Source organism: Carcharodon carcharias, chromosome 6 (assembly GCF_017639515.1).
Source record: "Carcharodon carcharias isolate sCarCar2 chromosome 6, sCarCar2.pri, whole genome shotgun sequence".
Classification (NCBI taxonomy): domain Eukaryota; kingdom Metazoa; phylum Chordata; class Chondrichthyes; order Lamniformes; family Lamnidae; genus Carcharodon; species Carcharodon carcharias.
The window spans coordinates 37,220,015-37,247,275 of record NC_054472.1 but is presented as its reverse complement, the minus strand read 5'-3'; the positions used below and the strand labels follow the sequence as shown (position 1 = coordinate 37,247,275).

The window sequence follows — 27,261 nt, the reverse complement described above, 5'->3', positions numbered from 1 at the left end:
TCATAATTCAGCTTCTACCTTAATAATAATAAGAAATAAAAGTAATTTGGCCCTTCGAGCCTGCTGTACCCATTCAGATAATCATGGTTGATCCTTTACATCAAATCAACATTCCCACCCTATCTCCAAATTCCTTGATTCCCTTTGTTTCCAAAACTTATCAATCTCTGTTTTGAATATATTAAATGACCTAATGTGAATGTCCTAATTTTTTTTTACTTTCTGTAAAATTTATAAATAATGAATGATTAAACCTGCTTGTTACTTCCTGATTTGCTATCTATGAGAGTTCCTTGATGTGATTGTTTGCTTAGCCTGTTTAATGACATCACTGTTGCTGGGTCCCAAAGATCCCCTAGAGTCGACATCAAATGAAATAAATGTCAGGAAAGCTAGAATCCATGATTCAGAGATTGTTAGAGTTTTGTGATTTCGAGCTCAATAGGGAGCACTGCCATTTCTCTGGTGACTGCAAAGTCCAGGCCACAGAATGATCTGTGCACACAAAGAGGCTATTTGACCCATCATGCTGACTTTTTGGTAGAGCTCACTCCCCTGCTCTTTCCCCATATCCTTGTAATTATTTTCCTTCAAATATTTTTCAATTCCCTTGAATATACTTTCACCACCCTGTCAGACAATGCATTCCAGAATTTCAGATCACAACTCACTCTGCAAAAAACATTTCTATATGTTGCTCCCTGGTTCTTTTGCCTTTCACCTTAATCCTCTGGTTACTGACGTTTCTGCTACTGGAAAGCATTTCTCCTTAGTTACTCTATCGAAATTGTTCATGATTTTGAGCACCACTGTCAAATCTTAACCTTCTTTGTTCTAAAGAGAGCAACCCCAGCATTTCCAGTCTCTCCATATAACTTGAGTCCCCCATCCCTGGTGTCATTCTAACAAATCTTTTTAGTACACTCTACAAAACCTTGATATCCTTCTTAAAGTGTAATTCCCAGCATTAAACACAATTCTCCAGCTGAGGCCCAAGCAATGTTTTATAAAACTTTTGTAAAACCACCTTGCTTTTGTATTCTATTCTTCTATTAATAAAGACAAGGATTCTATAAATTTTAAAGCCATCTTCAAAGACTTTTGTAATACATCCCCAGGCCTCTCTGCACCTGCAACTTATAATTGCACAATTGTACTCTTTAGTTTATATTGACTCTCCTAATTTTTGCTACCAAAATGATTATTTCACATTTCCCTGCATTAACCTTCATCCACCCATGTGTTTGTCCAGCTATCCGCTCCTGAAGTCTGTTATTATCCCCCTTATTGTTTACTAAATTTCTGAGTTTCGTATTCAATGCAAACTTTGAAATTATGTTTGTATATTCAAATCCAGGTAATTAAAATAAATTTTTAAAAAGTCATCCAGATAGCAAGCCCGAGGAAACACCACCTTCTCATCTGAAATAAAAAATCATCACTACTCCCTGCTTTCTGTCCTTTAGCTAATTTTATACTGGTGGTGCTGCTGCTATCAACTTAATTCCATGGACTTCAATTTTGCTAACAGATCTATTATGTGCTACCTTGCCAAAAGTTTTTTGAAAGTCCACATATACAACTTCAACCACAGTAGCCTCATCAAACCTCTTTGCTACTCCACCAAACTCATTCAAGTTAGTCAGACAAAATTTGACTTTAACAATTTGATGTTGACTTTCATTTATTAGTCCACTGGCATTTATAAAAGTATGGGTTATGTCCTGGTAGAAAGGATATAAGTTCTAAAGCTCAGCTCTGGGTCAAAAAGAATATCAATGGTCTAGTCCACCCTCATCCAGAAAGAGGGGTTGAATTCATGAATAACAAACAGAGTTTGTGGTGGGAACTAAAGACTTAAGGATGCAAATTTTAATCTAAGCAGCCCATTGGGAAACTGACCAGCAATGCTAGTTTTACAACAGGCCCAATACTCCAAGTTGACTGCAAGTAAAATTGGCAGGGGTGTAAAACCACTGTTTCATCTAATCTTGTCAGTTTCCTAATAGGTGGGCTCAGTTAAAATTACTCCCATGGCTTTAGTCTTCCCAATATTTAACTGGAGGAAATTTCTGCTCACTAATACTAGAAGTCAAACAAGCAGTGTGAAAAATCAGAGGCAGTAGAGGAACCTTGAGATGTGGTGGTCTAGTAGAGCTGGGTGCCATCAGCGTACATGTGGAACCTGATATTGTGTTTTGGATGATGTTGCCAAGGGACAGAATGCAAACGAGATATAAGAGGTGGCCAAGGATAGATCCTTAAGGGGCTCCGGAGGCAAAGGTGCAGGAACAGGAAGAGAAACCACAGCTGGTGATTCCCTAGTTACTAGTGGATAGAAAGGAATGGAACCAGGTAAGTGCAGTCCCATCCAGTTGGGCAACAAAGGAGCAGTGTTAGAGGAGGATGGTGTGTTCAACCATGTAAGGAATCAAATTGCCAAGGCCATGAATAGCCCGCAAGTTACAAGTTCGATGCCCTAGTTTCAAGAACCTATAGAAAACTGAAAAAGCACAATTATCCAATAGTACTACAAATTAAATACGCGATCCCATGACAATCTATTCCACATTTATTGCTCAACTTACAGCTTTGTCAATGCATCCCAGAGCCCAGCAGGAAGCATTATCAAGAAGCAACATGCACATAAAAAGCCTTGGTCACACCAACATGTTTCATTTGCCGTACACATTAAACTACTGAAAACTTGCTGACACCCAAATTGATCTTGATAGATAAAACAGAATCACAATATTACAGCATAGAAGGAAGCCATTCAGCCTATCGAGTCTCTGCCGTCACTTTCAAAGGGCAATACAGTTAGCTTCACTCCCTGGTTATTTCCCCATTTTCCAGCAATTTTTTTTTCTTTCAAGCATTAATCCAATTCCTTTTTGAAATTTACTATTGAATCTGGCTCCACTACCCTATCAGGTAGTGCATTCCAAGTCCTAACTGCTTATTGCATAAGAAGTTTTCTTCATGTTGTTTCTGTTTCTTTCACCAAGCACCCTGAGTCTGTTCCCTCTGGTTTTCTAACCTGCAGTTATTAGAAACAATTTCTCTTTGTTTACTGTATCTAAACCATCTGTGGTCTTCAGTACCTCTATCCAATCCCCCCTTAGCCCTCTCTGCTCTAAAGAAAACAACCCCTAGTTTCTTCAACAAAAACAGAATTACCTGGAAAAACTCAGCAGGTCTGGCAGCATCGGCGGAGAAGAAAAGAGTTGACGTTTCGAGTCCTCACGACCCTTCGACAGAACTTGAGTTCGAGTCCAAGAAAGAGCTGAAATATAAGCTGGTTTAAGGTGTGTGTGTGGGGGCGGAGAGATAGAGAGACAGAGAGGTGGGGGGGGGGCGGGTGGTGTGGTTGTAGGGACAAACAAGCAGTGATAGAAGCAGATCATCAAAAGATGTCAACGACAATAGTACAATAGAACACATAGGTGTTAAAGTTAAAGTTGGTGATATTATCTAAACGAATGTGCTAATTAAGAATGGATGGTAGGGCACTCAAGGTATAGCTCTAGTGGGGGTTTTTTTTTATAATGGAAATAGGTGGGAAAAGGAAAATCTTTATAATTTATTGGAAAAAAAAAGGAAGGGGGAAACAGAAAGGGGGTGGGGATGGGGGAGGGAGCTCACGACCTAAAGTTGTTGAATTCAATATATCCCCACCCCCTTTCTGTTTCCCCCTTCCTTTTTTTTCCAATAAATTATAAAGATTTTCCTTTTCCCACCTATTTCCATTGTAAAAAAAAATAAAAAAAAGCCCCACTAGAGCTATACCTTGAGTGCCCTACCATCCATTCTTAATTAGCACATTCGTTTAGATAATATCACCAACTTTAACTTTAACACCTATGTGTTCTTTTGTACTATTGTCGTTGGCATCTTTTGATGATCTGCTTCTATCACTGCTTGTTTGTCCCTACAACCACACCGCCACCCCCCCCCCCCACCTCTCTGTCTCTCTATCTCTCCGCCCCTCACACACACACCTTAAACCAGCTTATATTTCAGCTCTTTCTTGGACTCGAACTCAAGTTCTGTCGAAGGGTCATGAGGACTCGAAACGTCAACTCTTTTCTTCTCCGCCGATGCTGCCAGACCTGCTGAGTTTTTCCAGGTAATTCTGTTTTTGTTTTTGATTTCCAGCATCTGCAGTTTTTTTGTTTTTACCCCTAGTTTCTTCAGTCCATCTACATAACTGTAAACCCTCATCATTGAAACCATTCTAGTAAATGTCTTCTATTCCTTCTCCGAAACATTATTTTTCTTCCTAAGGATCTAATCTTCATCTGAGAATTTAACAGTGTCAGAAGGTTGTTGGACATTGAGGCATCACGACTGAGCCTAATCCTGAGCTCACCTCATATCCACATATCCCATTTTGCAGCAGCAGTCACTGGATAATAACCTGCAAAAGGCAGCACGAATAAATTTTCAACTGCTTAGCACACAGGTGCTGATGCTAATTGTAGTTCCCTTACTATACTCCAATTGAGCCACACAATGGGTAAGGATCAAATTTGTGACTACACTGATCTGAATGACTAAATGCCACTACTTGTAATTAAAAGAGAACTTTGGACATGTTTACACAATATTAACCTAATTAAAATTTTCTAGTTATTTAATGGAGGTGACTATGCCATCTACCTACAGATAGTTGGTTGGCTGATATTGTAATGCTAGCCAGGAATTACCCATAAGCTGAAAAGCTGAAAGCAGTCATTACTTTCTTAACAATCAGTAGTGCTGTCCCTATGTTGCAAATTGGCAGCAGGTGCCCCTGCTGTCGATGGAAAAGCTCTGCCATGCTTACCAAGAGCAAGCTAAGGCAGTTGCCCTAATTATTGGTAGATAGGTGTGGCAAAGCTTGACACCAGGACAAAGAACTCCACTTGATTGGCTGCCCATCCACCACCTAACGTCCACACTCTCCACCACAGACAAACCGTGGCTGCAATGTGTTCTATCTATAGAATGAACTTTAGCAATTTGCCATCTTCTGTAGTACCTCCAAAGCATGCGACATCCACCACCTAGAAGGGCAAGGGTAATAAGTACATGGACACTGTCAGCCAAGATTCCCCTCCAAGTCACACTCTTGGATATAACTCATTGTTCCTGGGTCAAAATCTTGGAACTCTTTACCTTAACAGCATTTGGAGAGTCATCACATGGAGTGCACGTAGAAGACTCACCAACACCTTCTCAAGGGGAACTAGGGATGAATATCGGCTTTACCAGTAATGGTCACCCCCCAAGAATGAATTAAATGTGATAAAAGGTGTGATCTGGTGCCTGTTGGACTCACATTGGGAAGACTTTTCCCATCAGCGAGTGGGGGCGGGGCCCGCTCACCGATGCATAAAATGACGTGCGGTGATTTCGGGTGGGCGTTCCGACGTTACTGCGCATCATTTCGATTTTCGGTTCGGCAGGTGTGCAGTCGACTTGGCTGCACGCCCACTGAACTGTCAAAGGCCTAATAAGACCACTTTAAACCTAATTAATTCAATTTAATGAGTTGCCCGTCCAACCTTAAGGTTGGCAGGCAGGTGAACAGCCCAGGCGCATTTTTTAAAGTGTTTTAAAATCAAATAAAAGTTTATACGTTTAATCTTTGACATGTCCCAGCTCATGTGATAGTGTCACATGAGGGGATATGTTTTAAAAGTGTTAAAAACCTTTATTTGAAACTTTGGCACTGAAACAAATCTCCCTGAGGCACCTTTGTGCCTCGGGGAGATCTCTGCACTCTTTTGTGCGCATGCTTGAAAGAGTACAGGGAACCTCTCATGGAATTCCACCCCCCCACCCCGCACGGGGGCGCTCAGCATTTCCGGGCGAGCATCACACTGGCCGGGCCTTAATTGGCTCACCCACGTAAAATGATGGCACGTCCCTGATCGGGGGCACCAATCGGATTCGCGCCTGCACACCCCCCCACCCCCCCCCACCCCCGCCACCCCAACAGGGGGAAATTTTTGGCCATTAAACCTCTGTAATGTGTCTTGGGTTTCCTCCTGCACCTTGTGTTCAGTAGGTTCTGAAGCTGAATTGCTGGGTTTGGTGAGATTTGAAATTTGAACTTGACCATTTGCTTTTCCAGTGGGTAATTCCACACTGATTTCACTTATATTTCCCTTGTGGTTTCCACAAATATTATTCATTTTAGGATGTATTACCTTCCCATTTTCCTTTGGAACACTACTGCCCTCAGCTGTCCAGCTCCTGCGGCACTCCTCTGTGGCACTTCGACTAGGTGACGCACCTCCCTTACTTTCTGTTTGCCTGTTTGGGAACTTCCCTGGTCCTTATTTAAATCTTAGAAGAAGGTTTCTGCTAATCATACTTTTGCTGCATTTCCTTCAACCTCTGCTGCTTCTGCTCCAGCTGCTTTCCTCCGGCTCTATTTTGGCCTTTTTAAAATGTTGCAGGCTCTTTCCTGGCTATGTAAATCATACAGGCTCTATTCTGGCCCTTTAAATTCTATTGGTTTTCCTTGAGCATCCTTAATCCCTACTGGTTCAATTGCTTCCCGAGGACCTGTGAAATATCCTCAATCCTCTACAGCTGATCATTTTCCTGGTTCCTCGGTCTCTGTGAAATGCCCTGGATCCTTTGGGGATAATACCATCCATGACAGTGGCTGGAAGCTCTATTTAACTTGCCTGAAAGCCAACCCAGAGCTATGGAGTTAGGTGAGGAGGTTGAGGGTTCCAACAACATTTGAACACCCTCATCTTCCGCTGCAGCCCTGGCCCCACCGCTAGAGCCCTTGTCTGTGGTACATGCCCCAGTGACAGCGGCTGCCCATGCAGAAATGCAGAGCTTGCATTCTCAGGTAGGTCCCCAGTGGATCCCTGCATGATGAGGCCAGCACCACACTTGTCAATGCCGTACAGCCAGAGAGGTGAGCAGCCTGCCTCCACATCATCTGAGGCAACACAGGGAGCACCATGTAGGCATGTTCACGAATGCAGGATGCCATTTCGCCTCGATCAGTAAAGGACTCGCAGTGATGTTATTTACTATCACAATGTTAATAGTTACTTAAATGCACATTGTAAATGCATTATGTACTTTCTGCTATGGATGTGGGGGTCTGTCTTTGCACAATGATAGAGACAAATAACAGGTAAACATAAAGCAGCAGTTTCTTGCCAGTGGCAATGCAGACTGTAGCCTGTAGTCCATCTGTCAGTGATGGCATGAGTGTGAAGGGTGTGGGCGTGCATGTCCAGGTATGGAAGACTGGGTCTTTATCCAGATATTCAGAGAAAGGATTAGTCTACCAAGAGTTCGGCCATCCCAACATTTGTTGTCCATCCAGAGGTGCATTTGAGGAAGTAGTGATGATCCAAATTCTTGATATCTGGTGTCACTCCACCCTGAGTGGTGTGCAGAAGGCAGTGAGGCACACTTGGATGTTCCACAGTGATAGCACAGCAGCTGTTCTGCAGCTCAGGCTGTTATGTGTCTTTGAGTGGAGCTTGCAATCCCATGCAACTGAAGCCATTGTCCCTCTAGATGGTAGATGCTCTGCACTGATAAGAAGCCTAAATGAATTCCACAACTGCACGCTGTAAATGTCACATACTGCTGTCACTGTGAGGGGTGGTGTGTGGAGACTGGAAGAAAATGGTTAGTGTGGTGAGTACACGTGCAGCTTATTCCTGCACAGTCTCCAGTCACAGCATTTCTGTTGGCCCAGCCTTCCACAGATCCTAAGTCTTAACTCATGTGCACTCTCGGCATGGTGGACAGGCTTTTCCAAGGCACAAGGTGAACTTGGCTCTGGTTATTTTCTGGTCTCTAACATATAATTATTGCATGGCTTTTAAAGGGCATCTCAAGGACAACATATGGATGATGCTGAACCAAGGGTGATGACGGTGCAGGATTCAGCCATGCTGATGACATTAGATGTCAAGGGTTGCTGATGGCATTCTCTCTTGTTGGGGATGGGCATCTCCTGAAAGATTATGCGGCACCAATGTTCATGGGCACTTTTGTGGCAAAGGTTAGCCAGAGACTTGCTGTTGGATTTGTATTCAGATCCTAAAAGCCACTTAGGTGAATCGTCTCTGTAATAAGAGGTCCCTGGTGACAATGGTGTACTGTATGGATCCAGCCATGGGTACCTGGGCCTGCACCTCAGGATGTCTTCCATTGTCACCTTCCTTCTTGGTGGCAATCCTCATTGAGTCAATGGGGTCTTCTTCACCTCCTCCTCCTTCAATGATGAAACACTTTTGGTGACCTTTGAATGTCCCTTGTATTATGTCCCTTGCGACTCATATAATGGAGCGTACAGCAAACAAGAACAATACCCTACACCCTTGCAGGTAAGTACTGCAGTGCTCCTCCTGAGCGGTCAAGGCTTCTGAACTGCATTTTCAACAGGCCAAAAGCTTGATCAATGATGGTCCTCATTTGCCAGTGGCTGTTAATATTGGGGTCCTGAATCTGGCTGCCTCCTCAATGGATAGCCTTTATCTCCCAGAAACTAAACATGGACCTAGGGTCTGGGCTGGAAAGGTTGTGGTAGGCATGAATGCCCCAGAATAAATGAGCCATGGCAGCAGCTGAGGAAATGTGCACATACATGTAAGTAGGCCTTATTGAGGTCACATACAACCTACACGTTGATGGAGTGGAATGATTATCAGTTCACAAATGTTATGGCAGCTTCATTGGTGCCCTTGTAGTGATGTAGGTACAGTCTACCATTTCTTGAACTTGTGGGAAGCCAGCTATGGAGGCAAAGCCCACTGCCCTCTGTGGATGCAACACCACATCTGTTTGCAAGTTGAAGTATTCCCCCACTCAAGCAAAGAATGGTGATGGTGATGATGCACCGGTGGGCGGGTAATTGAGAGACGTCTGTGACAGACCCCTAGAAAGAGCTGGCTGCATAGAAATTGAGGGCCATGGTAACCTTGGTGCAACAGACAGGGCATGTGGATCAATTGATTGTGACGCAAGGTATTCGTCCACCATGGCAAAAAGGTCTCTAACCATTTCTCTTGAAATTTGGTGTCTCCGCCTGCACTGCCTCCCGCACATGTTGGGAAAATGTCATCAGAGATGCTACACCTTTTGTTCAGGGTAATATCTCCTCCTATTTCCTATTTCTCTCTGTGGTGGTTCTGCCAGCTCCTGGCCAGGTACCCTGGCTCTGACTGCATCCAGCTGCTGCTGCCCTTCCTCTGTTGCCCGTATGTGGGAAGGTGCCATGACAATTTTTTTCAACTTCCTTCCTCCACTATACACTCTCCACCCAGAGAGCCTGTCCAGTCTCCCACTTGGCTGCCCAAGGCAAGGAATACTCCTAAGAGGTGAGAGGCCACACAGATATGCTCTTCCATTTTCATAGCTGCCCCACCTCCGCAACGTGTTGACTGGCACCAACCTCTATCTCTAAAGAAAGGCTTCTGTGTTCAACACTAAAATTTGCAAGCCCCTGCACAAGGGAAACACACCTTTTAGGAGGACTTCAGAAGGATTTACAACTCCTCCAAAAATTCATGACCCCCTTCCCTAACAGCACTGTTGGTGTAGCTGCACTACATGGACTGCAACTCACTACCACCTTCTCAAGGACAATCAGGAATGGGCAATAAATGCTGGCCCAGCCAGTGAAGCCCACAACCCATGAATGAATAAAAAAAACACTGCAGGTTAAGGCACTTGCAGAGTGAAAATTGTGTCAATTTAAACTCTCCACTAATTTTAAATGAACCACTAGATTACTGGCTTGCATTTGTGCAAATCACACCCTACCAGTGAAAATGGTTTCAGCCAGATATCCGCAGAGTCTTGCTGACTCCATGAAAATCCTGCCCTATCTTTTAATTCTAGATTTATATTAATTAAACTTAAATTTCACCAGCTGCCGTGGTGGGATTTGAACCTGTGTCCCCAGAGCATTAGCTCGTGCCTCTAAATCACTAGTCCGGTGGCAGTGCCAATACACCACCATCTCCCCTAAATTACAGACCAGTAATTCTGGTCTTGCTCTCAGGGCTTGCTCTCTGAATTCTAAGCTCCCTTGGTGCAGGTAGCATCCCTACCTCTGAGCCAGAAGATTCAAGTCTCACTTCAAGACTTAATGGCCACGGAAGGTGTGCTCAAAACGCAGTCAAATAGTTTGATTATCAACTGCAAATCCCTTCCAATATGCTTAAGACAGGTGGTAAGAGGAGGAGAGAAATCCACTCAGTTCTGATGAAAGGCCATCGATCTGGATGTTAACCGTTTCTCTCTCCAGAGATGATGCCTGACCTGCTGAGTATTTCCAGCATTTCTGTTTTTACTTCAAATATATAGTATCTGCAGTATAGTAAATCCATTTTCTTGGTGCAAAAGAACTACTGAAACTGTCCTAGTATTATGTCTTACTGCAATTTAATTGATTTTCCATCATTATTATTGCTTCATAACAATATGAAACATGTTTTAAATGACGCAAAACAGAGGATGAAAATATGAAATCACTTCTAAATTGTTGGTGCCCCATGGCTTATAATACTGAGCCATACAAAACAAAAAAAAACTAGGTTTGATCCCCTTATCTGTGCTGACTTAGCTGATCTCAGCTAAGATGGTGTGAGGGTTTCTAAACTGGCCTTAGTGCATTTGGATTACAGGAAACAAAAGTCAAAAATAAAAGGGAGGATTCTCTCTCCTAACCATTACGCAAATCTCTAAAGCCATATAGCCACCTCATTTGCTGAGTTTAAGGTGATTAACCCTCCACTTAGTCTTTAGAGGGAACAGTCCTCAGTGATGCGCAGCATTGTTTGTGTCTTTCCACAAGACCATAAGACGTAGCAGCAGAAGTGGGTCATTCGGCCCATCGAGTCTGCTCCGCCATTCAATGAGATCATGGCTGATTTGATAATCCTCAACTCCACTTTCCTGCCTTTTCCCATAACCCTTCATTCTCTTATTGATTAATAATCTGTCCATCTCAGCCTTGAATATACTTAATGACCCAGCCTCTATAGCCCTCGAAGGTAAGAATTCCACAGATTCACTATTATCCGAGAAAATAAATTCCTCCTCATCTTTGCCTTAAATGGGTGACCCCTTACTCTGAGATTATGCCCTCTAGTCTTAGATTCTCCCACAAGGGTAAGCAACCTCTCAGTATCTACCCTGTTAAGCACCCTAAGAATCTTATATGTTTCAATAAGGTCGCCTCTCATTCTTCTAAACTCCAATGAACGCAGACCCAACCTATTCAACCTCTCCTCATAAGAAAATCCCTCCGTACCCGGGATCAACCTCGTGAACCTTCTCTGGGCTGCCTCCAATGGCAGTATATCTTTCCGTAGATAAGGGGACCAAAACTGTTCACAGTATTCTAGGTGTGGTCTAACTAGTGCCTTGTATAGTTTTAGCAAGACTTCCCTATTTTTATAGTCCATTCGCTTAGAAATAAAGGCCATTATTCCATTTGCCCTCCCTATTTCCAAAAAACTTGTATGCTAGCTTTTTGTGATTCATGTACGAGGACCCCCAAATCCCTCTATGCTGCAGCTTTCTGCAGTCTTTCTCCATTTAAATAATATGCAGCTCCTCTATTCTTCTTTGCCATGAAGAGATGTTAATGTGCATAATGTTGTTGGAAATTATTTTTAAATTGGATTTATAGCAGGGTCCGTGTCTATGTGTGTGCGTCTGTGTGTGGCTTAATTGGATTAAAGACAGCTAGTCTGGGTGCTTTGATGTATAGTAGTTTGAGATGTTAATTAGAAAAACGTAAGGAGGAAAAGGTAAAGTGCAATTTGCATTTTTTGAATAAGCCATTCAAAAGAATGGGCAAAATCTTGCAACTAGCTGGGAGACACCAAGCAATGTGTTTGTATGACTAATAAATTAATGGAATGAAAGGATTATTGTCAGGAGAGGTGAAATTAAAAGTGTAGGATACAATGTAAAACTTACATTCAAAGGGAAAGTTAGATATAAAACAAAATGAGTTTTATGTGTACAGGTCAGAGGCATGTAAGATCTAACCAGCCTATAAGCCCTACAACTGTGTCTGCAAAAGAACCAAATTGCAAGGGATCTCATTTTGAATTTGTAAGGTCAAATGTGCTTTGTCTGGTGTCTGTTTAAAGTCTATGGATTATTGTTGCCTTGGTGAAGACTTAATTGAGAGTGATTAATTTGGGGATTTGTTTAAAAGGTATAGTAGTAATTTGCAGATGTGTATGTGTTTAATTTGTTGATAAATTAATAAATGTTTAATTTAGTTTTATATGAAAACATCTTGAGGCTTGGCGGTTTTATTCCTGAAATCAGAGCTGCATCTCAAAGATACCAATTGAAAATATAGGTTAGGACAATTGTTCAAGTTTCCTTATATGATTTAAACAACTCAGCCTTTACCAACTGCTGTGTCATAACATTCCTACCAACGTGCATAACATCACATTTACCCACATTATATTCCATCTGCCAAGTTTTTGCCCACTCACTTAACCTGTCTATATCCCTCTGTAGACTCCTTGTGTCATCCTCACCACTTGCCTTCCCATCTATTTTTGTATCACCCTCAAATTTGGCAATAGTACATTCACCTCCCTCATCTAAGTCATTAATAAACATTGTAAATAATTGAAGCCCCAGCACTGATTCCTGTGGTGCTCCCCTAGTTACAGGTTGCCATCCTGAAAGTGCCCCTTTTATCCCAACTCTCTGTCTTCAATTAGTTAGCCAATCCTCTATCCATACTAATATTCTACCCCCAACACCATGGGCTCTTATGTTATTAAACAGCATTATGTGTGGTACCTTTTTGAACACCTTTTGGAATTCCAAATATATTACATCTACTGGTTCTTTTATCTATCCTGCCTGTTACCTCCTCAAAGAATTCTAACAAATTTGTCAGGCATCATTTCCCCTTCATGAAACCATGCTGACTCTGCTTGATTAAATTATGCATTTCTAAATACTCTGCTATTACATCCTTTATAATAGACTCCAACATTTTCCCAATGATGGATGTTAAGCTAACTGGCCTATAATTACCTGTTTTTGTCTCCCTCCCTTTTTGAATAAGGGTGTTACATTGGCAGTTTTCCAATCCTGTGGGACTTTTCCAGAATCTAAAGAGTCGTGGAATATTACTACAGTGCATCCGCTATCTCTGTAGCTACTTCCTTTAATATCCTAGGACGCAACCCATCAGGTCCAGGGGACTTATTAGCCTTTAGCCCCATTAGTTTCCCTCGTGCTTTCCCTCCAGTGATAGTTATTGTATTTATTTCCTCCCCAGCTTTTGCCCGTTGACTATTTAGTATTTTTGTAATGCTTTAGTATTTTCTACCATGAAGACTGGTACAAAGTATTTATTCAACTCCTCTGCCATTTCCTGGTTCCCCATTATTATTTCCTGAGCCTCATTGGGCACTCTCTTCCATTTTTTTTATATTTAAAGAAGCTCTTATTGTCCATTTTTATATTACTTACTAGTTTACCCTCAAAGTTTATTTTCTCCCTCTTTATTTTTTTTGGTCATATTTGTTGGTTTTTAAAACTTTACCAATCCTCTGGCTTACCACTAATCTTTGCCACATTATATGTCTTTTCTTTCAATTTGATACCATCCTTAGCTTCCTTGGTTAATCATAGTTGGTTTATCCTCTTCCTTAAATCCTTCTTCCTCACTGGGATATATCTTTGTTGTGAGTCATGAACTATTTTTCTTAAACAACTACCATTGTTCATCAACCATCTTTTCTGCTAATTTCATTTCCCAGTCCACTCCAGCCAACTCTGCTGTCATTCCTTTGTAATTATCCTTATTTAAGTTTAGCACAGTTGTCTCTGACCCAAGTTTCTCACTCTCAAACTGAATGCTAAATTCTACTATGTTATGGCCACTATTTCCGAGGGGATCTTTTATTCTGAGATCATTTATTAAACCTGCCTCATTACACATTACCAGATCCAAAATAGCCTGATCCTTGGTTGGATCCACAACATATTGTTCTAGGAATCTATCCCAAATACACTCTATGGGGAGAATTTTGCTCTCGGATGGAGGGGCGGGCCCCGCCGGCTCGGCGGCAGGCAGATAGCCGACCGCCCCCCCACCGAAACGGGGCCAGCAGCCATTTTAAGTGGATGGGCCAATTAAGGCCCGCCCAGCGGCCTGCCCGACAGGAAGTGCTATGCGCTTCCTGTGCGGTGGGGGGAGAGAATCCCCAACTGTCAAAGAGCGCACTGCTCCCTGAGGCAAAGTCCTGTCTTGGAGAGTGCTGACAGGTAAGGAAAATCAAAAAATAGGAAATTTAAAAATTATTAACATGTGCCCCTCCCGTGACAATGTCACACGAGATGGGACATGTTATTAAAAGCACATAAACTTTTGAAAAACGGGCATGACACCTCATCCCGCCAACAGATGAGGTTTCATGTATTATTAGAAGCTGGGGCTCCTGGCCTGCCTGCCAGCCTGAAGGTTGGACGGGCAGGTCTTTAATTATCTTAATTAGCCTGTCAATGGCCTTAATTGGTCATTGACAGGTTGGCAGGCAAAGAGCTGATTTTGCTGTCCACCTGCCTTCCTAAAAATTTAAAGGGACCGGGATGATGTCGGGGGTTCCTCCCGACGTCATCCCGCGTCATTTTCCCGTCGGCGAGTGGGCCCCGCCCCCAAATCGCCAGCGGGAAAATTCATGCCTATGAATTCTTGCTCATGGCTACCTCTGACAATTTGATTTTCCCAATCTACATGAAGATTAAAGTCACCCAAGATTGATGTACTGCCTTTGTTACATACCCTCATTATCTCCTGATTTATTCTCTGTCCTACAGTAAAGCTACTGTTCGGGAGCCTATAGACTACCCCCACCTGTGTCTTCTTCCCGTTGTTATTTCTTACCTCCACCCATATGGATTCTACATCTTACGATCCAAGATCATTTCTTGTTATCGTACTTATTACATCTCGTACAAACAAAGCTAGCCCACCATCCTTTCCTTCCTGCCTGTCATTTCCAAAAGTCACATGCTCCTGAACATTTAGTTCCCAGCTTTGATCTCCTTGTAATGAGCGGGATGAGGTTTCCTAAAGTTTTTATGAATTAAATAAACATTTTTCCTGAAATGTAAAAACAAGTCCCATCTCACGTGACACATTCACATGAGGGGACATATTTAATTAAATTTTTGATCCATTTATTTATCTGTTTCAAAAGCACTTTATTTATTTCAAAAGCTCCGTGCCTCAGGGAGATTGAAGCATTCTTGTGCGCTCATGCGTGAAAGAGCACTGGTCCCTCCTCCCCCCGCCCACACAGGTAGCACTGAGCACTACTGCTCGCATCTTATGCTGGGTGGGCCTTAATTGGCCCGCCCATGTAAAATAGCGGCACGGAGCCGATCGCAGGCAGCAGTCCGCTCCACGACCGCCCCCGCGCGAGAGTTGGCAACATGCCCGCCAACAATTAAGAGGCCTATTAAAGCCATTAAAGTTTCAATTAGCGGGGATTTTTCGCTGCCTGTCCTACGTTACGGGCAGGCGAATCAGCCAGGCGGCCTTTGGATTTTTGAGGAAACCTCATCCAATGGTTTCTGATATTAATTAAAAAGAATAAAAATGTTTGGACAGAATTTTTATCATCAATATGTTTAGGTGAGTAATTGTTATTGGTGGAATTTTTTTTGGAATTTCATTATGTTTATTTTTGGCTTTAAAATTCTTCAGCTCCCTGAGGCAGCTCTCTGCCTTCAGGATCTTTCATTGCACGTTCCTCCATGCCTGTGCTGACTTCAGCGCTGGCCCTCTTCCCACTCCGACCCCGGTGGTGCTGGGCCTATCAGGGAGCCTTTCATGCGGGCTGGCCAGCCAGCGTGAAATTGTGGTGGGGGGCCGATCGCGGATGGTGGCCACTCCCGGGCCCGCCCACTTCCTGAAAATCCTGCCCATAATCTTCAAGGATATTTTGAGAAGTTTTCAATCCTATCTCAAATGTAAGGCATTTAATATATGTTTAGATGCTCCAACACCTAAATTACAAGGTTCAATTGCATACCTCCAGTGGAAATCTGTGAAACCAAATATTTTGACTCTAATTCTAGAAAGGATGTATTTTTTGTGTGTTCTTAGATGTGATTGTATTTTCGGTTCTTCCAGAAATGTGGTTTTACATGGAATTATATTTTCCATTGGTCTTTCTAAAACAAAAGAGTCCATTTCCTATCAATAAAGCATGGGTCCTTGCTATGCCTGCCTTTTTGTAGGATATGTTGAGCATTTCTTGTTCCAGTCGTACTTGAGCTCCCTCCCTCAATTCTTTTTCATTGATGACTGTATCAGTGCCAAGTTCTGCTCTTGCCCTGAATTGGAAAGCTTCATCTACTTTGCTTCCAATATCCACCCTTCTCTCAGTGTCACATGGTCCATCTCTGACCCTTCCCTTTCTTTCCTTCACGCCTCTGTCTCTATTTCTGATGATAGACTATCAACCACCCCACCAGCCTCCATACTCAATGGATCATTTTCCACCCTTCCCAACATTTTTAGCCTGATGCCACCACCAAACACATCTTCTCCTCTCCTCCCCTTTCCGCATTTCAAAGGGACAGTTTCCTCTGTGGTCCACTCCTCAGTCACCCCCAGCCCTTCCTTTCCCATAGTACCTTTCCATGCAAAAGCAGGAGGTGTAACACCTCTCCTTGCCTCACTGTCCAAGGCCCCAAACACTCCTTCCAAATGAAGCAGCAATTTATGCGCTCTTCTTTCAATCTAGTAAACTGCATTTGCTGCTCAAAACCTGGTTTCCTCTACAATGGAGAGACCAAATGCACATTGGGTGGCCGCTTTATGGAACACCTTAATTCTGTCCACAAACATGATCCTGAGCTTCCAGTGGCCTGTCATTTTAATTCTCCACCTTGCTCTCATGTTGATATTTCTGTCCTTGGTCCATTCTCCCAGTGAAGCTCATGGTAAGGTTGAGGAACAGCACCTCATCTTTCATTTAGGTATGTTACTGCCATCTAGACTCAACACTGGTTTAGACCATAATCTCGGTGCCCATTTTGTTTCCTTTTCTTTCTACATTTTGCTTTTTTTCTCTTTTCTTTCGCTTTCGTACAGTAATACAACTGCTCTAGGCATATCTTTTGTCACTTTGTTTCTTTTCTTGTTCCATCTCCATTCTCTTTGGCCCTGGAAGACAAGCCCTTCTGTCATTCAAACTCCGCTGTATTTTACCTTATCACAGACCTTCCTTTTGTCCTTGTTCCATCCATCCTTTGCTTGAAATAGATTACATTTCTAAATTTTCCCAGAAGGTCACAGGCCTGAAGCACTAACTCTATTTCTCTCCACAGATGCTGCCATGACCTGCTGAGTATTTCCAGCATTTTCTGTTTTTATTTCAGATTCCCAGTATCCACAGTTTTCCACTTTAAGAAATGCTCCATCGATTATGCAATGGAATATATTTTTGCATATGTTGAATCCAAGAAAAATACATTTTTTGTGCATAAAGGTTAGACAATTCTTAATAATGTGCTAGGTTTCAGGCTCTGTATAATATCTTTAAATAAAATATAATTAGATTGTCACAGCAAAGAATATGTTAAGAATTATAGGTAGCCACATGTAATAAATTATTACTCACCTTCAGACCCAGCAGCGCTCCAGAATCTCTAGGCACACTACCATCTTTTAGTCGTTTATTTAACAATATCCGACCAATTAGTCGCTCTCCATCTTTGGATGGTTGCCATGTCACTGGATGCTATGAGGTCAAAGCAATAACACATAGGTCTTTAATACCTAAGCTTCCACGTGGCCACAGTATTTCTTTAATTAAGATTCGCTTTCCCCACTAAAAAAACCACTGCAATTACACAAATATTTATGCTTTGATTTCCAATTAGGATCAGCTTAATTCAGTAATTATACAGCTCAACTGGGTTATTTTTAACGTTAGGGCCATTTCAATAACCCAGAATAGGACATTTCCACTGTGGCACATTTTTAGCATTCTAAAGGTTTGTGTAATTACAGGAATTCATTGTTTTAATTCATGCTCCATGCAGAGAAATAAGCAGACAGGGGAAAGACTTCTCAGTAGTACCACCCAACTCCCAGGTCAGAAATCATCACCAACACCAGCTACCACAATCACCAAGTTTAAGCAACAGCAAGTACCAAAGCAGACAGTAAAAACAGTTCTATTACCACACCTACCAAAATGCCACTGCACCAAAATAAGTTCACATACATGACAGTGGAAGGGAAAAAAGAAAAACACAGTTCTGCGGCAAAACAGATCCAACTTTTCCTCTCAGTCTGATATAAAAATTTAATCATCTTAAGGTGGACACTTCAAGCTAAGTTAATTAGCAAAATTGATTTGAGAAGTTCCAACAACACAGATACCACTGAAGAACAACAACACAAGATTTTTCTAAAAGTCTACCATGCAATTGTACCACTGAACATTCCTGTGCATCTTGAAAAAAAGTATTTAGTTTTGCTGCTGGACAGCAAACGATAAAGCAAGCAACTCTGAATCTTTTTCTTTTATCTGTACCTTTATAGATGTGCATTTATCCCTCGAAAGACCCTGTCCTTTTACATTAAATGACAGAGAGCAAACGAAGACCAAATGAGCAGGTAGAATGCAGGCTATACAGACTTAGTACCTTCTCGCTATGGCTATGTTCCTCGTTTAGTGTTGTGCTACTGCACGTATCTACCCCAGAGTCTTTAATCTGAGGCTCAGACCATTCCAAGTCCTCTTCCAATGAGTGGCCGCCAAATCGCACCATTTTCTTTTGCCTCTCAGACAAGGTGTTAGAGTCCGACAATACTGCCTGCTCACTAGTTTTTCTTTTTCCCCTTTGACTGTTCCCTACAGGCATGGGATAAAAAAAAGAAACATGCAAAGGCATAAATAAAACAAAGGAAAGTGAAATAAAAAGAAAACTGAATGCTAAGGCTCCACATGTCTCACCAAAGACATTGGGGACGCCTCACTGCTATGCCAAGACGCATGGTCCAGCCAATAGTATTCCACGTCCCCTGTGAGAATCAAACACATAAGGAAGTGCAGAGGAGGAAGATACAGAAGGACAGAAGCGGAAATTGCAGACAACTGTATTGAATAGCAAAGAGTTAGATATTTGTGTGCATCAAAAAATTGTTGCTTGACACAAGCTCAGCTTTAGAATAACTGATTCAGTTGCCAAATTTCATCAGCACTACATCCTAATCTTTTAATTGAATTTGAGAGTAAATCCCCACTACTTTTTCATTACATGGGCTACAAACCAACTGCGGTCAAGTGGGCAGGATAGCAACCTGCTCCCAAAGTTGCCACTGTTCCAACCAGAATCATTGATTTTTACATTTCAAATGCTCATGTTTCATTGAGTTTTCAAATCTTTCTTTTCCCTGATATTCGTATTTAGATCACAAAATAATATCAGTAGCATATAAACATTATTTAGTTCTTGCCTTTTGGGGGGATCTAATTGTAATGGCACTGAGAAAAGTCTATTGGCTTGAGAATTATTAACAGCTTTAGAAAAGGCCAGCAATAATAATTGAAAGACAGAGTTACTCACAGATGGAAACATTAAATAGAGATATAATTTTGAAACATTTTAATTTCAAACTGCATTGTATTGAAAATCTTTATGAAAGCCAAGAAGAGACATTAGAAAAAAAAAGAATATTTAATATGTTTGCATAAAATCCATGAAAGAAGGACAGTGGACGGGAATAAAAAGTAGGTTAGTGAACAGAAGATCAACTTGAATATTCATACAAAACCATCTGAAGAGACTGTATCCTTTTTAAACATTAACATAGACTTGTTTGCTGAGAGAAGCCAGCACTTCATTAGGCTCAATTTCAAACAGCTCCGCTGGAATTTAGCCCAATAATAGCCAGTTGGGTCACCTTTGACAAGCATGTAAAGCACACTAAACAATGTAGCATGGTATTAGGCACCCAATCCTTACTTGGGAGAGGCCTTTGGTGTCCCTTGCTTGGCAGTGAGCGCTACAGGATTATCTGTTGTTGCTCAATCTGTCCCCGAATTATTAATGGACTTATTCAGTAACATGATACTGGGTCTTATAATCTAAATATTGTATATGGTGACTGAAATGCAAAGACGACTCGAGAACTGAATGTCCAACCGAATCAATTTTTAAGCAACGGACAAAGTTGTTAAATTACAAATTTTTGCCATATTCAAGTGATTTGCAACTTTGGATCAATTACGCCTTCACTCCCAGTGACCAGGACGGAGGATTTTTACTTTATTCCAGGGCTGACTGTCTGTCTGTGCCTCTCTCGTTCAATTTAACACATTAACCAAACGAAGCTGCTCCTTCCGAGTTTGCTGTTCCTCTGCGGATTGGAAACAATTAGAAGGAGCTGCTGTTTCCTCTGTCCTGTTTAGTAAGACCTTCTGCGTCATTTATCCATTGCCCCTCTTTTGACCTGTTTGGAAGGTACCCCCCTACCCCCTGTGTCGTTTACAGGGAGCTGTTGGATCTTTTGGAAGAAGGTATTGCTTCCCTCCCCCACCCACCCTGCCTCCCGTTTAAGAGTTGCTTCCTGTCTGAGTTTCTAAACCTCCAGCAGATTGCAGCCAATTCTAGGAATGCTGCTGTAGTCAAAAAGCCCTGAGGATTTTTGTTAACTTATTACACTGAACAATCAGACCCTGAATCTTAAATTCTGCACCTAACCACCCGCACTGAGATGGTTTTGAAAATGCCCAGATCAGATTTTTTAAATGTGGCTGTTAACAGTGCAAGACTAATGAGGTTCTGAACTGTGAACAAAGTATTCAGTTTATCTTTTCTCCTGTGCTCCAGATGCTATTGGTTAACACTATGGTTTGTCTCTTTTTGAGTGACTGTGCAATCCAAAAAAAAAATTGCCCTTTAGCGAAGGAAATCTGCTGGCCTACATGTGACTCCAAACCCAGAGCAATGTGGTTGACTGCCCTCACTTCAGTTCAAGAGTGACAAATACTGCCTTTGCAAGTGATGATCACATGCCATGAAAGAATAAAAGAACAATGGGTTACACTTCAGCTGTGCCAGGCAATATGTATGCTTGTGCAATTGGAGAGGGGTTAAATTAGCTAGGCAGTGGGATGGGAAGCTGAGCATAGATTCAGAAGGGAAAAAAGTAGGGCAAGAAATGGAGGGCAGAAAATTAGCAAGGGAGTTTGGAAGGCAGTGAAAAGGAAAAGTTGGAAAATAGTCAAAAGGGAGCCAATTTGTGCTTGGTGTAATTTTTAAAATCATTGATGGGACGTGGGCATCGCCAAGCCAGCATTTATTGTCCATTTCTAATTGCCCTTGAGAAAGTGGTATTGAGTTGCTTTCTTGAATTGCTGAAGTCCATGTGGAGTAGGTACATCCACAGTGCTGTTAAGGAGGGAGTTCCAGGATTTTGACCCAGCAACAGTGAAGGAATGGCGATATATTTCCAAGTCAGGATGGTGAGTGGTTGGAGGGGAACTTCCAGGTGGTGCTGTTCCCATGTATCTGCTGCCTTTGTCCTTCTAGATGGTAGTGGTTGTGGGTTTGGAATGTGCTGTCTAAGCAAATGTGGTGAGTTCCTGCAGTGCATCTTGTAGATGGTGCATGCTGCCATTGTGCATTGGTGGTGGAGGGAGTGAATGTTTGTGGATGGGGTGCCAATCAAGCGGGCTGCTTTGCCCTGGATGTTGTCGAGCTTCTTGAGTGCTGTTGGAGCTGCACACATCCAGGCAAGTGGGGAATATTCCAACACACTCCTGGCTTGTGCCTTGAAAGTAGTGGACAGGCTTTGGAGAGTCAGGGGGCAAGTTAATCACCACAGGATTCCTCGCCTCTGACCTGGTCTTGTAGCCACAGCATTTACATGGCTAGTCCAGTTCAGTTCTGGCCAATGGTGACCCCCAAGATGTTGATAGTGGGGGATTCAGCGATGGTAATGCCATTGAATATCAAGTGGCATTGGTTAGATTCTCCCTTGCTGGAGATAGTCATTGGCTGGCACTTGTGTGGTGTGAATATTACTTGTCACTTGTCAGCCCAAGTCTGGATATTGTATAGGTCTTACTAAAGCAGTCCATGTCCAAATGCAGCACCTGAGGAGTCGTGAATGCAGCTGAATATTGTGAACTCATCAGCGAACATTCCCACTTCTGACCTTATGATGGAAGGAAGGTCATTGATGAAGCAGCTGAAGATGGTTGGGCCTAGGACACTACCCTGGGAAACTGCTGCAGTGATTTCCCAGAACTGAGATGATTGATCTCCAACAAACACAACCATTTTCCTTTGTGCTAGGTATGACTTGAACCAGCGGAGAGCTTTCCCCCGATTCCCATTAACTCCCGTTTTGCTAAAGCTCCTTGATGCCACATTAAGTCAAATGTTGCCTTGATGTCAAGGGCAGTCACTCTCACCTCACCTTGGGAGTTCAGCTCCTTTGTCCATGTTTGAACCAAAATTATAATGAGATCAGGAGCTGAGTGGCCACTGAGCATCAGTGAGCAGGTTACTGCTGAGCAAGTGCCGTTTTATAGCACTGTTGATGACCCTTTCCATCACTTTACTGATGATCAAGAGTAGACTGATGGGGCAGTAATTGGCTGTGTTGGATTTGTCCTGCATTGTTTGGACAGGACATACCTGGGCAATTTTCCAAATTGAAGGTCGATGCCCTGTTGCAGCTGTAATGGAACAGCTTGTCTAAGGGCACAGCAAATTCTGGAGCACAAGTCTATTGCTGGAATATTGTCAGGGTTCATAGCCTTTGCAGTATCCAGTGCCTTCAGCTGTTTTTGATAACACATGGAGTAAAGGAAATTGGCTGAAGACTGGCATCTGTGTTGCTGGAGACCTCCGGAAGAGGCTGAGATGGATCATCCACTTGGCAATTCTGACTGAAGATTGTTGCGAATACTTTAGCCTTCTCTTTTGCACTGATGTGCTGGGCTCTCTCATCATTGGGGATGGGGATATTTGTGGAGTTTCCTCCTCCGATGAGTTGTTTAGTTGCCCACCGCTATTCATGACTGGATGTGGCAGGACTGCAGAGCTTAGATCTGATTCGTTGGTGGTGGGATTGCTTAGCTCTGTCTATTGCTTGCTACTTTTGCTGTTTGGCACACAAGTAGTCCTGTACTGTAGTTTCATCAGGTTGACATTTCATTTTTAGGTGTGCCTGCTGCTAATGGCATGCTCAGTGTGAAAACGGGACTTCGTCTCCACAAGGACTGTGCGGTGGTAACTCCTACCAATACTGTCATGGACAGATGCATCTGCGGCAGGTAGGTTGGTGAGGATGAGGTCAAGTATGTTTTTCCCTCTTGATCGCTCACTCACCACCTGCTGCAGACCCAGTCTAGCAGCTATGTCCTTTAGGACATGGCCAGTTCAGTCTGTGGAGGTGCTACCGAGTCACTCTTAGTGGTGGACACTGAAGTCCCCCACCCAAAGTACATCTGTGCTCTTGTCACCCTCAGTGCTTCCTCCAGTTCAACATGATTCATCAGTTGAGGGGGGAGGGATGGTGGTATGTGGTAATCAGCAGGAGCTTTTCTTGCCCTTGTTTGACCTGATGCCATGAAACCTCATGGGGCCCAGGGTCGATGTTGAGAGATCCCAGGGCAACGGCCTCCCGACTGTATACCACTGTGCCATCATCTCTGCTGGATCTGTCCTGCTGGTGGGACAGGACATACCTGGTGGGACAGGATGGTGATGTTGATGTCTGGGACATTGTCTGTAATGTATGATGCCATAAGTATAACTATGTCAGGTTTTTGCTTGATTGGTCTGTGGGACAGCTCTCCCTGTTTTGGCACAAGCCCCAGATGTTCGTAAGGAGGACTTTGCAGAATCGACAGGGCTGAGTTTGCTGTTGTCATTTCCGGTGCCTAGGTCGATGCCAGGTGGTCTGTACAGATCCATTCCTTTTAGAATTTTTAGCAGGTTGCTACAACTGAGTACCTAAATGTAAGGAGTATAGCGAATAAGGCAGATGAGCTGAGGGCACAGATTGTTATGTGGAAGTATAACTTTTTGTTGCTACTACTGAAATATAGCTTAGAGAAGGGCAAGAATGGCAGCTTAACGTAACTGGTTACAGGATTTTCAGACAAGATAGTGAGGGGATAAAAAAGGTGGAGTAGCAATATTAATTAAAGAAATAATTACAGCCTTGATAAAAGATGTTAGAACAATCATTAAATGGGGCAATATGGGTTGAACTAAGGAACAAAAGAAGGGACAATCTCTGACAAATGCAAAATCAATTAAGGCAATAATAGTGGGGGATTTCAATTACCCTAATATTAACTGGGATACAGCCAGTGTGAAAGGCACAGACAGCACCGAATTACTAAAATGCATACTCAAGAAAATTTTATTTTTTAGTTAGCATGTGGCAAGTCCAACCAGAGGTGGGGAGCAATTCTCTTTTAGTTTTCAGGAATGAAGTTGGGCAGGTAGAAAGAGTTTCAGTGGGAGAGTGCTTTTTTGGTAGTGATCATATTTCAATTAGATTTAGCATAGTTATGGAAACGGACAAAGATTAATAGAAGTAAAGTTTCTAAATTGGGGAAGGCCAATTTTACTTGGGAGAGTGATCAGAACTGTAATCAAAGTGTAGTTTAACTAGTATTATACACAGTTCTGGCATAACCTTCCTACTTCTCTATTCGATGCCTCAGCTCTTAAAGGAAAGCATACCATATACTTTCTTAATCACCTTATCGACCTGTCCTGCTAACTTTAAGTTTCTGGGCGTGTACATTCCATGTGTTACAGGAAAGATTTGAATGCACTAGAAAGGGTGCAGAGGAGATCTACGAGGATGCTGCTAGGATTAGAAAATGTTAGCTATGCAAAATGATTGGATAGGATGATTATTTTCCTTGGAATAGAGAAGGGTGACTTCATTCGAGGTGCATAAGATTATGAGGGATCTGGATAGAGTAAATAGGGGTGACCTTTGTACCATAGCAGAGAGGTCAAAAAGTATAGATGTAAATTAATTGGTCGATTAGAGGGGAAATTAGGTTTTCACCTAGAAGGTGGTAGGGATATGGAATTCACCTCCTGAAAGGGTAGTAGAGGCAGAAAGTCACACCATATTTTAAAAAGTACTTGGATGTGTACTTGAAGAACCATGACCTGGGCTACAAACTTACTGCAGGGGGTAGGTTTAGGCTTGATTGCTCTTCATCAACTGGCATGGACACAATGAGCCAAATGGCCTCCTTCTGTGTCGCAAATTTTCAATGATTCAGTCCAGCTCATGAAACTTTATGGTAGCTGAACACCAGCATCCAGATTATTGAGTGCAGAGGCATGAGGCCTGAAACAAATATGAAGCATTGGCCTGGGGGAAAAAAAATGAATTCCTCATAAAGCAACTGGAATACTTAAACAGTATTTGGAATGGCAGTGAAGGGGCACTTAATTAAAAAAAAAAATTCCTGCACAATTTTCCACACCATAATTTTCCCAGCTACTTATTTATCCCTCTTTGCACATCAGGAAGTCTAGTCAGTAGCCTTTGATTGGCTATTGCCATCCAAAGATCTAGCTCCAACATCATGGTGCTCATGGTGCATCATAGACATTGTGCCCAAAGCATAAGGAAATCCTTCAACTGAACTGTACTTGTATTTTCAGGCAGTCAGTTCATCCCTATAAAGATATTTCTGACCTATCTGCTGCAGAACCTTCCAGACACAGATCATCCTTAGCAGTCATCTATACACCCACTGTCGCCCTTCCAAACACTTCAGATGGTGAACATTGTCATCCTCCTCTCAAAGGGATGAGCAACACAAAGATGTGCATTATCAGCTTTTCTGGCTTATTGCAAGGTTCTCAAGGTGATAGTTGGAAGGAAGTGACAATATAAAGGACTTTAATGCATTGAATATATATATTTTCCTGCCCTTCCGATCTTCAGTGGGTCCAGGTTACTACTTAGTGTCAAATGCATGGTCATTGAGGTCTAGGTGGGAAATCAGATCTCAAGAAGAAATTCTCTCTTGAGGATGTCAGACAACTGCCCAACATTTCAGATCCTAGGTAGAAATATTTGAACAAGTTGAGCTACATTGGAAAGTGCCAAATAGATCCAAACCATTTTTAAAAGTCTATGTAGTTCAATAAAAAGTATATTATCTCTTTAAAATAAAAGTTCAAAACATTCTTAAAAAGGTTGATACTGTAAGCAATCTTAATTAGAAATGAAATACATACTTGTAAAGAAAAAACATAGGTTAAATAATGTTCTTTTCTAGATAATGGCTGAGGAAAACCAAAACAGCAGACGACTTAAGAGCTTAAGTGTAATATCTTACATGATACAATCACTTGCATAAACAGATTTATTAGCTTTTTCTTCTAATTCTTCTGAAATTTTTAATCTTCATCTGAATAGTTTCAGCACATCCTGATTTCACAATAACACTATCCACAGTGGTAATATGGGGGCTGATTTGTACCATTTTCCTCTTGTATGCCAGGCAGACAATACACAGACCATATGGGTAAATAAATCTTATTTTGATATCCATCGTGTCTTATCATTTGGTCTAAAAATAATGGTATTTCGTAGGACATTAAATTATGTTTGTGTACATGAACTAACCTGGAACCTCAAAGTTTGGCATTGATTGCAACTTTTGCTTAAATGGTACAGGAGCCAAAGTTGAATCTAACTCCCAAATATCAGTTAAATTTGATTTGCCTTGATAAGCACTTCATTGTGCAAGAGACAAATTCAACAATGCAGTTCAAATTTAAACATCATAAACTGTGCAAAGAACATAGTGTTCAAGTGGTGCTCACTTTCAACTCCTATGTGCGTTTGGATTAATAACTGAATGCTCTGCCTGTGCTATTATAATGAATGAGGTTGGGGGTGGGGGGGGGAGGCTGGAATTGATGAAGAAACATCCCATGCCAGGCAGCAAACCATGGTGCTGCCTGGTATAGTGCAGCATAGGAATAGGAGAAGGCCATTTAGCCCCTTGAGTCTGTTCTACCAATTAGTGAGACCATGGCTAATCTGTGACCAATTATAATTCCATATGCTTGCCTTTGCTAAAAAAAATCTATCAATCTTAGTATTAAAACTAACTGATTTAGCATCAACTGCAGCTTGTTGAAGAGAATTCCAAATTTCCAGCGTGCTCTGCCTGAAAAAGTATTTCCTAATTT

At 42.1% G+C, this 27,261-nt stretch overlaps 1 protein-coding gene across 1 annotated transcript in view; it reads right to left on the bottom strand.

Annotated features, from left to right (window-relative positions):
- Positions 1-27,261, bottom strand: part of rims2a (regulating synaptic membrane exocytosis 2a) — a 1,407,304-nt gene that overhangs the window by 482,797 nt on the left and 897,246 nt on the right. Inside the window, 2 exon segments of the mRNA XM_041189340.1 lie at positions 17,667-17,786; positions 18,700-18,908. Of these exon segments, the coding sequence (XP_041045274.1) occupies positions 17,667-17,786; positions 18,700-18,908 (329 nt within the window).